The sequence below is a fragment of the Brienomyrus brachyistius genome, unplaced genomic scaffold (genome assembly GCF_023856365.1).
Source record: "Brienomyrus brachyistius isolate T26 unplaced genomic scaffold, BBRACH_0.4 scaffold67, whole genome shotgun sequence".
Taxonomy (NCBI): Eukaryota; Metazoa; Chordata; class Actinopteri; order Osteoglossiformes; family Mormyridae; genus Brienomyrus; species Brienomyrus brachyistius.
In genome coordinates this window covers 27417-39124 of record NW_026042342.1, presented here as the reverse complement: position 1 = coordinate 39124, position 11708 = coordinate 27417, and the positions used below count along the sequence as shown (strand labels likewise).

At 44.6% G+C, this 11708-nt stretch overlaps 1 protein-coding gene across 1 annotated transcript; it reads left to right on the top strand.

The window, feature by feature from the left end:
- The first annotated feature begins 281 nt into the window (after positions 1-281).
- On the top strand, positions 282-11107 carry LOC125725450 (neutral amino acid transporter A-like). The gene is made up of 8 exons (XM_049002376.1): positions 282-956; positions 2357-2399; positions 3755-3820; positions 6317-6483; positions 6762-6995; positions 8005-8199; positions 8441-8575; positions 9100-11107. Exons 1-8 carry the CDS (start codon positions 442-444, stop codon positions 9353-9355), a joined length of 1611 nt encoding a protein of 536 aa, XP_048858333.1. The 5' UTR covers positions 282-441; the 3' UTR covers positions 9356-11107.
- The last annotated feature ends 601 nt before the right edge of the window (positions 11108-11708 follow it).

Genomic DNA, 11708 nt, shown 5'->3' with positions numbered 1-11708 from the left:
AATATTACCAGTAAATTGTAATGAGGAATTCTATCTCATTCACATACGTTTATATAACGAAAATGGATAGATCCATAACATATACCTTATTAAAAATTACCGATGTCCAGATGACTAATTCAACGTTTCTCATACGTCGTTTCGTTTCTATCATGCTTGCTTCAAATACTGTAAATTACAAACGAGGCAATATCTCCTCAAGTTGCATCATTATTTGAAGAATTCAGCTCTTATTGCGCATGCTCTGGGAAGCACAATATATTGACATCTTGCTAGTAGAGGTGCACGTTGCGCCCCACAATACGGGACCGTTAGGTGCGCATTTTCGCGTGCTGAACCATTAACTGCTCATTTAGTCATCAGCTTTGCAAATAGGATTGAATTTAATAAAATAGCGTCAACCTAGTTTAATATAGGTTTATTTACATATATTTAACGAAAATGGGTACGGAAAATGAAGCCAACGGATATGTAAAATCAAAATCGCCTGTTTTAACTAACGAAGTTGCAGCCAGGGGTCCAAAAATATTCAAAGATGCTATAGTGGAGTTTTTTAAGAGGAATCTTTTGGTAATACTCACGGTATCGGGAGTTGTGGTGGGCGCTGGTCTCGGTATGATGGTCAGGAATATGAACCTGACGCGGGCGCAGGTAACTTATTTCGCCTTCCCCGGCGAGATGCTGCTTAGGATGCTGAAGATGGTCATCCTTCCCCTGGTGGTGTGCAGCCTGATTTCGGGTGCGGCCTCTCTGGACACCCGCTCCCTGGGCAAACTGGGTGGCATCGCCGTTTCGTACTTCTTGGTGACCACGCTGATCGCTTCGGGCATCGGCGTGGTGCTGGCTTTCATTATTAAGCCGGGAGTGGGTGCAGGGGCACTGAACACTAATAGTTTGGGGCTGGAAACAGTCACGACAAGCAAGGAGACCACGGATTCCTTCTTAGACCTTGCCAGGTATGGTATTTTATTTAATTCCGACGTTTAGATAAAAATCTGTTCATAGTTCATGTGGAACAGGCATGATAATGAACGTTTTACGGAGCAGTGAAATCACAGCGAATGATTATTCCGTCTACAGTGGTGGGAGTTGCCAGTCTATTGTAATGAGGTAGAGATTATAACTCAGGAAATATATCGAAATTACTAGCAAAATACAAAGATAGCAATAAATTATTATAAATCATTAAAACTGTGTGTATTGCGTATTTTCAGAGATAAAATGGTCCCAGCCTGCATGCTTTTTACTACGTAGCCTATGTGTGGTCCTGGGATTTTAAATTGCTGTTATGTGTTATTTTGTGTTCGTTCAATAGCCTGTGTTATTGTGTATCTCTTATATCACATGTACACGCAGCGCCCAGCAAAGGGGGTTCAGTCCCTGTTGTTTAATTCCTACTGTTCTGACTCATTTTAGTTAGTTTCGCGGAACTGCGTGTTCTTTCCAAGGGAGCGTAATAGTATTTCTGTTATCAAATACTCATGCTCATGTATCAGAACTGAAACCACACTTAGTGATACATATCGAATGATGGCTGGTATAATCCTGACTTTCTAAACAATAATCCTGCGGATTTTACCCAATTTAAACTTTTTCCTTTAATCACTTGTAATAACCGTGATCACATAAGTAATGAAAAGCAAGATTTTGCACTAACTTCACTTTATCTTAAGATGGCTTATAAAAATAGTGTAAGACATATTTTTAAAGAAGTTAAACATAAAGTAAATGATTTCTGCACCATATGTGTACATAAACTCAATTTTCATAATTCAAAAATTCGGCAAATCTATGAAATTTAACAAATCAAATATAAATAAGATCGCACACAAAACTAAATTGCATGTATATGTATATATGTCCTGATGTCTTGCCCTACTTTAGTTAACAAATAACTTACTGGTATGTGGAAATTAAAACAAAAAAAAGGCTTTCAAGGTTTGCTTGCAGTCCTTGGGGCGAGAGGTCACCAAGTCTCCAGCTGTGCATGCAGTGACCCTGGGTTTAACTGGCTAAGGGGCAGATCACCAAATATGGGGGCTTTTTTTTCATAAACTTATGTTTCAGTGACCGAAAAGAATATGGTCGTGATCACGTCACCCACCGTCTGCGAGTGAAAGTTTTCATGCGAGAAGCTTTCTACTTCCCAGTTATTTCGCGAGATTTGCTTTGGTCAGAATGTCCACGTTGCCTTAGTTCATTTGTGTCATTATTCTTTTTCTATTTATTTCTGTTTCTTTGCACTGTGACCGACAAGACTGCGGTTTAATCTCAGCGTATGACCTACGCGTCACATAGCTGAAGGTGAGAGTAGAGATCCTTCGACATTGACTCTATTCTTTGTTATTCTCTCTAGGAATTTGTTCCCAGCGAATCTCGTAGCAGCCGCCTTCCGCACAGTAAGTGGGTTGCTTGCTTTTTGCCCTCCTTTCTTGCCGTAGAGTTGTCTCCAAGACAAAACAGCCCTATGTCCCCCTTGTCAAAACCTCTGTGGAGACTCTTTACAGCTGTCTTTACTGTACAATCCATGTTTCCATGGCGAGGACCTTATTTTGGTGGGGGGGGGGGCATTCTTAGGCCAAGTCATATCTGACGTTGGTGGGGGGGGGGGGGGGTCCGTCTGCTCATCATGGAAGTCCTGGTGTGTTTGGTTAAATACTAAAGCATCCAGCACTAAAGTGAGACAATCACTTCCCCCTTAATACTGGGTAATATGGCCCCCGGGTTGTTATGTCCTGCTGTCAGCTTTGTCCCGCCCACTGGAACAGAATCAAGGGGGTCACCCGTTGACAGAAAAGTAACAGAGCATCTCTAAAGGCGTTTGAACACTGATCAGTAGATCGCAGGTTCAAACCCAGCCTCAGTGCATTTGCAGGTCCTTGATCAAGGCCCTTAACCCCCAGCTCCCTGGGTGCCGCTACGGGTGGCAGCCCTTCGCGGACAGCCTACTCTGCAAAGAGCAAGTTGAGGGAGGCAATTTCCCCATGTTGATCAATAAAGTATCTATTATTATTATATCTGTGTGGGTCATTTTATATTAAACAGATACCGTTCCTGTTATATGAAACTTCAGACTCCAGGGAAAGACGAGCCTTGCGGATGGAGCCCTAGGTGGCGCCATGTAGCCCAGCAGGGTTAGGGGTCCATACCCATGTCTAGAAGGTTGTGTGTTCGAATCCCGCTGGCAAGGCCCCTAACCTTAATTAACCCTGCTCTCATATTCTCACTTTTTACAAAAATATTTGATAGATAAATAAATGTAATGCAAACCTCTCAATATGTTTAAAATGTTCACAGACCCCACAACCCGCCGGGTTTCCCTCCTATGGCAGGTCCCAGTGACTGCCACGTCTCATTTCACATTCAGGGCTTACCTCATCAGGACTTTGCCCCCTCCCAGTATAAACATATCAACTGTAGGATAGACTGTTTTCCCACACTTCCTGTAAGCAGTTACTGTACCAGCAAATGTCTTCGCGGCCTTTGGGACAGTTAGCAGCCCTGCATGCTTAGTCTGACTCTGCCCCTCATCTTCAGTTTAGTCGACGTCCATGACCTTGAGCCTCATTAAGTGTGGGGGGATGCAGGGAAAGTGTAACCCCCTGCTTTTTGCAGTGCTAGGTCATGAAAAGCGGGGGGTAGGTTGATCATTGACAGCCCTCATTGTCTGATCACTGAGATGTCCAGCAGACTTTCATGGACCCACTGCAGCCACATCCCTGACCAGAACCCTGTTCTTTCCTTACATTTGTAGTACGCCACCGATTACAAGTTTGTCACCGTTGGGAACATCTCAAATGGGAGCCTCATCTACCAGAAGGTATGTGGACATCTGCAGTAAGTAGGGTTGCAGTGTATCTACGACGAAACGCCACAGACCGGGTGAGGATCAGCCAAAGAAGCCAGACGTGTTTCCAGCTTCTGCACGGAAGCTGCTTTGAAAGTAGCATCTGCATTGTCAGGAAAGAGGGTGCAGCCAGGGGTGTGGTTAGGCCTAATTTAGGGGGGCTTTAGCTCCCCCCAAAATAAATGTACACTATTTAATTAGCTTAAATAATGTGGGCCATTTCCATTAGCCCCCCGTTTCATAAATCTGTACCTCCAATGTTGCAAAACGTTTTCTCAGAGTCCATTTCTGTACCTTAAAAGGCACATTTACGTACAGCTAGGGTACAACTGGTAGACCCTTGAGGGTACAGCCTCAGTGAGAAGTAATTGTACCCTCAAAGGTACAAGCTGGTGCTTTTTTCTCAGTTTTCTACAGTCCGGAGAAGGTTCTGGGCCAGACACCTGCTTGCAGGAAAATGGAGTCTGACTGTATTATTTGAGTATATTTAAATGTCGGCGCTTAATGGAACGTCAGTAAAGAGTCAGCATTTCAGCATGGGGGCAATAACAGTACATCACCCCTGTAGGGCAAAGAACAAGGTCAGCCGAGTGGAGCCCAGCCGATGCAAATAAATAAAGTGAGCGTGTAGGGCAAAGACCGAAGACGTGAAAAAAATATTCACAGCAATGGAGTCCTGGCAGAAAGGAGCCTTCGCATGAGAATCTATAAACGCATGCAGATTACTGATTCAAGTGACACTTCTGCCTTCTCTTGAGAGATCACCAGGGAGGCCTTTTTTTCAGGGTATTATCGACTACTTCTGTCTGTCAAATAAATATCCCCTCTTGGATTACTTTGGTCTAGGACAATGATTCTCAACCCATGGGTTGCGACCCAAATTAGGGTCACAGCACGTTCTGAAAGGGTTGCAAGGCAGAGTTCGAAATGTAAGTATTTTAAAATCAGCAAGCTCCTATGCTGATCCACAATCAGATCGCCCATCCTCAGTCCTAGAATCAACCTGTATAAACTGGTCTGAGGTCTGCGACTGCTTAGCGCAAAACGAGTGAACACTCAACCAGTCCAAGAAGCCAAACCACACGGATGCTTAGCTTAAAATTCACTGGCACGTCCAGTTTGTGATTTGTGCGATAGGCATCGATTGGCGTAAACTGCAGACTGCACTGCATGCTTTATCATAGCGTTAATTTAAACCTATACTTGTCATAGGATCGCGACTGAGCTAGCTTGGTAAAAATTGGGTCACAGTGCAAAAAAGGTTGAGAATCACTGGTGTAGGAAGTAGAGCTGTACACTCAAGGTACAAAAATAGGATCATTCATTGACTTTCAGGTTGATTTTATCTTTATCTAGCTTGACTGAGTTTAAATATGAACACTTCAGCGCTCACCCAGTGGCCTTCGACCTGTAATAACAAATTTCGCTGAGTAAGTTTCGTCCTACTGTATATGCGGTTTCAGAAGCATAAACGATGACCTCGGGAGTTAAGCAGAGGTTAATAAACCAGGTTGTTTATGCTATTCAGGCTGCTCTGATATGAAAGCATTGTTTACTTAAACCCAGTTTACCTTTCTTGACCTAATTTCATCAGTATGTCCAGCTATATGGGTCACTAATGTGAAAATGTGCCCATGCGGTATGGAAACCTAAATGGGGGTTAGTGTGGAGCTCTGGCAGATGCTGTTTTGGCCACTTGTGCTCCATCACTAGCCCACTTGTGAAATATTGCTTCTCCACTAGCATTGATCTTCAGCCGAGATCATCCATCTGAATGTATCTGGTTAGCTTTGCTTTAGTTCTTCAGTAAATACTTGCTCTGATATACCTTCCATATCTCCCCTCTCATGCTAATTGGCTTGCCTTGCTCGACACCCTGGTTCCTAATGTTTCCGGTAATGTTTCGGGCTTACAGCCCAAACACACGCCTTGGTCCTTAGCTGGAGGGGCGCCTGGAACATAATCGAATTGGTCTGGGTTGGGGGCCCAATATGATAGCTTTCATGGGGCCCAACATCTCTAGCCGTACCTCCAATTGGCTGTGCAAAGACATGGAGATCTCTGGAAGCCTTCGAGGGTCATTTTTAATCCAACCTCAATATGTAAAATCGCAATTTACAACACTTCGGCAATGGGAACTACTACAACAACTGACAGAAGTGTACTAGTATTATTATAAGAATTAATTGGTCAATGAAATGACACATTGCAACCTATTGATCATTAGCTAAATTAGTAACAACTTCAGTGACACTTCCTGTCCACTCTGAGAGTGATTCTTCTTAATATCAAAATTCTGAAACTAATATTAAACCAGTTATTGGCATTTTAACCCAAAGAGGTGTCTGTTAACGCCCTTCTCTTTACAGAGAGATCTACCCCCTACTGCTGTTTTATTACTGGACTTCAATGTAAAACGGTGACTGTAGACAGGAGACAGTGGATGATGTTGGCTGTACTGGGTTGCAGGTACCCGTTGGCACAGAAACGGAGGGAATGAACATCTTGGGGCTGGTCCTGTTCGCCATGGTGTTCGGGGTGGCGCTGAGGAAGCTGGGACCCGAGGGGGAGGAGCTTATTCGCTTCTTCAATGCCTTCAATGACGCCACAATGGTGCTTGTTTCCTGGATAATGTGGTGGGTGGCGTACATCAGTATATCAGCCTCCAGTCATTATTTTAAGCTAGCTAGGTAAGCTAACTGCTAAACTGAAACAAGGACTATTTCCATATATATTAGCTAGCTAACGGGTAAAATATTGAATAGAGTATGTATTTTGCCATTGATTTTGCATGAAGCAGCTGTGTGGTGGTTAGTTTAGTGCTATATTTGAACCGGAATGGTTGGCGATTGGGTTGCCGCTGCATAGCCCTTGTAGGGGATCAGTGAAGTAGGTGTTGCTCCTCCGAACCCAGGTACGTACCATTCGGCATCATGTTCCTGGTTGGAAGCAAGATCGTGGAGATGGAGGACGTGGTGCTGCTCGTCAGCAGTTTGGGAAAGTACATCTTCGCCTCCATCCTGGGCCACATCATCCACGGGGGCATCGTGCTGCCCCTCATCTACTTTGGATTCACCCGCAAGAACCCGTTCACCTTCCTGTCCGGCCTAATCGCCCCCTTCACCACCGCCTTCGCCACCTGCTCCAGGTACCGTCCTCGCTAACGGACGTCACATGACAGCTCCTCTGAGCCAATCACGCGGCCTGCTGTGCACCCTGGCTTCTACCCCGTCCCTGATTGGTCATGCCCGATTACACGCATCACAGTGTTCCAGTCGTTTCTGAGCCTGCAGCCCAAGTTTATGTTAGCCAAGAAACTCTGCAATTTCTTACCTTTTAAATTATTGATAATTTTCAGAATTTCCTTACAATCATTTCATAATTTAAAATTCTAAATTTACCTCAGTGCTGAAATTTTTTTTTTTAAATTTCACAATTTTTCCTCATTGGGCTCAACTACCATGTTGAGTGTTAAATCTATCTTGTTATTAAAATACAAATTTCCTGTTAAATCATCATAAAATTAAATGGAAGAGCGTCACATACGTGGTGTGCCACCAGGGCCGCGGTAGAGAAGCCCTGCTCTGCTGTTAGCAGTGGGTTTAACTCTCCATGAGGCAGAATCCTCATATTTTCAAGTCTGTCTGCAAAGTCAGATTAACCTACTCATGTGTACAAGTTACCTGACTAAGGGTTTTGAGAGGATTTGAAACAAAAACATCTTTGACAGTCAATATAGACGAATAAATGAATCTGTTTCAAGGTGACACACTGTTTTTTAAGCCCAGTAAAGTTCATTTTTAAACTCTCAAAGAGTGGGCTTCATGTTTGTCTTGTGCAGTGAAGTTTGGCTTATGCCTACAGTTTGCCAATGCAGATTACAAATCTAGGTCTGTTTTGCACATGGCAGACTGTCAGTCTTGTGTCTTCTTGTGACCGCCCACACATATGATATGCCCCGCCCACACGTATGACATGCCCCGCCCACATGTATGACATGCCCCGCCCACGCGTATGACATGCCCCGCCCACACCTATGACATGCACCGCCCACGCGTATGACATGCACCGCCCACACGTATGACATTCACCAAAAGATCCTGCAGAGTGCCGGTCGCGAGTGGCCGCCCACACGTGTGCCATGCCTGTTCCACCAGCTCCGCGACCCTCCCCTCCATGATGAGGTGCGTGGAGGAGAACAACGGAGTGGACAAAAGGATCAGCCGCTTCATCCTCCCCATCGGTGCCACGGTCAACATGGACGGGGCGGCCATCTTCCAGTGTATCGCTGCCGTCTTCATCGCCCAGCTGAACAACGCCGAGCTCAACGCCGGGCAGATTTTTACCATCCTGTACGTAGACCTTCTCAAAAAAAAGCTTGACTCAAAGCCACCTCAGATAGCATTAGAGCAATGGAAGCTGTATCACTTGAAGGTGCTGGAATCAGCCCCTGAACCTGTAGCTAAAGGCGCCATACTGATATCCATGAAGTTGGCAGTCTTCGTAGATGAGGGAGACCTGAGGAGGTCTTTCACAGAGATTCCCCAGGTGTCTCACTCTGTACTGAAGCCACCGCTTTGCTTTCCCCTGCAGGGTGACCGCCACTGCATCCAGTGTAGGAGCAGCGGGGATCCCGGCTGGAGGGATCATCACCATCGCCATCATTCTGGAGGCAATCGGGCTGCCCACCAATGACCTCTCTCTCATGCTGGCCGTCGACTGGATTGTGTGAGACTTCATGCAGCTTTTCCACACGCCCTTAAGTTCCAACAGTTTATTACCTAATGTGAAAATCAGTCTGAAATCATGACTGAACATCTGAACTATTGAAAGGAGCTTCAAGTAAGATTTTTCCAGTTACAGGAGACTGTGGTACTGTAATTGTACCTATCTCTGTGTGTTCCATAAAAGCGAAGTACAAGTGAGACAAAAAGCATATTACAAACGTAGGTGTTGTCGAAGGAGTCGACTACGCTGAACTAACAATGAGTGTAAGCAGTATTGGAGCAGGAGTTAGCCAACATCACATGGATAACCTTTAAAATGCTTTTGTCCTGTGATCGGGCCCCTGAGCGAGGCCCTTAATCCCCAATTACCGCAGGGACTGGCTGCTGTTGCTTTCTCAATTGTGCGTCGCTTTAATAAAAGCATCTTCTAAAGAAACAAATGTGAACATGAACGTGATTTAGAAAGTGCTAAGATGCTATGTATGTTTGCTTATCATTACGTTTGATGTGTGTGGGTGTTCTCAGAGACCGGACCACGACGGTGGTGAACGTGGAGGGGGACGCCCTCGGGGCGGGAATCCTGCACCACATCAACGAGAAGGCGACAAAGAGGGCGGAGCAGCGGGCAGGGGGGCAGGAGCTGCTGGAGGTCAAGGTGGAGGCGGTGGCTAACGTGCAGGGCTTGGACGAGGCGTCCCCGCTCGTCACGCGGCAGGAGCCGGGCACAGACGGCACTGTGGACTCGTCGGCGGAGAGGAGCGATGGGGAATCCGGGCTCTGAGGTCCACCACGCAGAGACGCCGTTACCTGTCACGGGGAAGAGTGTGCAGCTTGTGTCTGTTACCGGCTTTGTGTCGTGTCTGTGATGCGCGGCTGTACACCGCCACGGACGTGCGTATCGGCAGAGCATGGCGGTCTCAGCCGAGCCTGTGAAAAATGCCTGTTCTTACCTGTCAGCCTCCCACCCTTTCGTCAGCATACAGGTCACTCGTCTGTCTCCGTTGGTTGTTGGGAATGTCAAAGTCAGCTGTCTCTTACACCCAGATGGACAAAGATTAGGACTATTTATAAACTGATCCAAGGTTGCTTTCCGAACAGTATTTAAAAATACCATTATTTTACAGCAGTGTGTGTACTTAGAGAATTATTTTACAGCCATTGCAGCGATGGATGCAGCTCTGTTCTCTCTTTGGTCATTTGTAGAGATGGATAGTTCAGGTCTAGAAAGTAAAAATCCAGACCAAGATTTTGTTTCAACTATTTAGTTGAGTACTCTGTGACTGTGACTCTTTATACTCAATTTTGTTGGTCAAAACAAAATTTTGGTCTGGATTTAAACGTTCTGGACCTGAATTATCCACCTCTGATTATTTTCTTTCTAGATGCATCTCTGTCGTGAGTGTCCTGGGAAACAAACTGCAGCCGTTTCTAAAATACAGGTTTAGGAATTTTGAGGAAACCCGTAGCCACCCAGAGGCCATTGGGAGTACTACATGCCGTAGAATGACAATGACTCATTTTTATCTGATTGGCTGTTACTTACAAAAGATTCAAATATATTTCTTACTTATGGTGATGGGTATTTTTGGAAAGCAAGGAACATAATCACTTTTACTATTTTAGTTGAAATTGAAACACTTTTTGATGTTAATATTTATTGATCATAGTTGACAATTTTGTTTACAGTTTTTTTTACAAAGATGTCTTTTTATAAAGGATTTTCACTAACCCTTAAAATCTTGATGGCACGTTTTGGTTTAGTAACACTGTTTTTCATGCTCTTCATATTTGACATGATTTTCCTGGGACCATGATTTTTATATGTCGTTTTAAAGGTACTGACATGATCTCTAAATAGCAGTTGCATTTGATATATTTCTCTTCGTGCTCAGTTACATTTTACTGCATTTCTTTGTTTAAAAATGTGCTGTAAGTTTTAGTTTTTTGTACTTATTGTTTATGAGAAGTGTAATTTGTAATTTTTCTCACGTCAGACTGAATGATATGGATATTTACATTTGTGGTTTTCTTTTGTGTACAGGCTCTGTAACGATCTGTGAATCTAGACCACTTTGTTCATTTCTCAAGCCCGCCTCCATTCCTAAAACAAAGCCTCTGTGTGTAAAAAGCTGTGGTTCTCTGTAAAGCCCAGACAAGACATTGTTTCAGAAAAGGGGAACAAGCATGGTTTTGCCAAAAAGTCGCCCCTGATTCCTGTGAGCTACACGGGCTTCACATATCAGCTCATTAACGAGTGTAAATCAGTAATTATCATGAAACGTCTTTCTTTGCGCATCATATGTACAAAGACGCTGCCTGTTAATGTCAAACTGCTTTCTGCCCTGCAGCATCTCATTGGCCAGGCACAGGCAAAATGGCCGACCCACATGTCCACGTGTCTATGCATGTATATAAAAGGGACCAGACAGCAGCAGACAGAGGATGGTACTGAGGCTGTAAGGAGTCTGATGTGCTAAATGTGCTTTGTGTCAAGTACAAACCCCTGAATGGCAAATAAATGGGAGCGAGTGCAGACGGCATGTCATTGATCCCATAAGCATCATACATCTGACAACCATCTCAGGCAAAATATGCAACAATGTATCATATTACTTTTGTTGCAATTTAAAAAATACAACTGCCTTGGGCTGGCCTGCCCTATAGGCGACATGGGTGATTACTTAGGGTGCCATTTGATTACGGGGTGAAAAAAAACAGGACAGTAATTTCTTGATATTACAGTTATTTACATTAGATTCAATATGACACTTCTTTTCTTGTGAAACAGATGGCAAGTAGCTAGTTAACAGCCAGATACCCTGTGCTCTGGGAAGGGGGGGGGGGTGCTCAGCAGTATCTCGCCTAGAGCACCAGCCAGAACACCCAGGGCCAGCCCTGCAGCTGTCAAACGATTTGCCCATGGATGATCTACATCACAGGTGCTCCTACATCCTATTCTGCGGCCTTCAATCCCCCTATTTTTTTTTGCACCACCTCCCAGCAAACAAATCATTTTTCTAAAGCTTCCCTGCGTCTCACATCCTAGAATCACCTCTGATTTACAGCAAAATGATGATCTTATGGTTGATCCAGCTGCCCTGCCAGGATGCTGGAGACTCTCCTAGACAGCATAG

Coding starts and splice junctions, on each gene's coding strand:
- LOC125725450 (XM_049002376.1), top strand. CDS start 442: ATGGGTACGGAAAATGAAGCCAACGGATATGTAAAATCAAAATCGCCT. Junction 957..2,356: donor TCCTTCTTAGACCTTGCCAG/GTATGGTATTTT, acceptor TATTCTCTCTAG/GAATTTGTTCCCAGCGAATC. Junction 8,576..9,099: donor CTGGCCGTCGACTGGATTGT/GTGAGACTTCAT, acceptor GGGTGTTCTCAG/AGACCGGACCACGACGGTGG.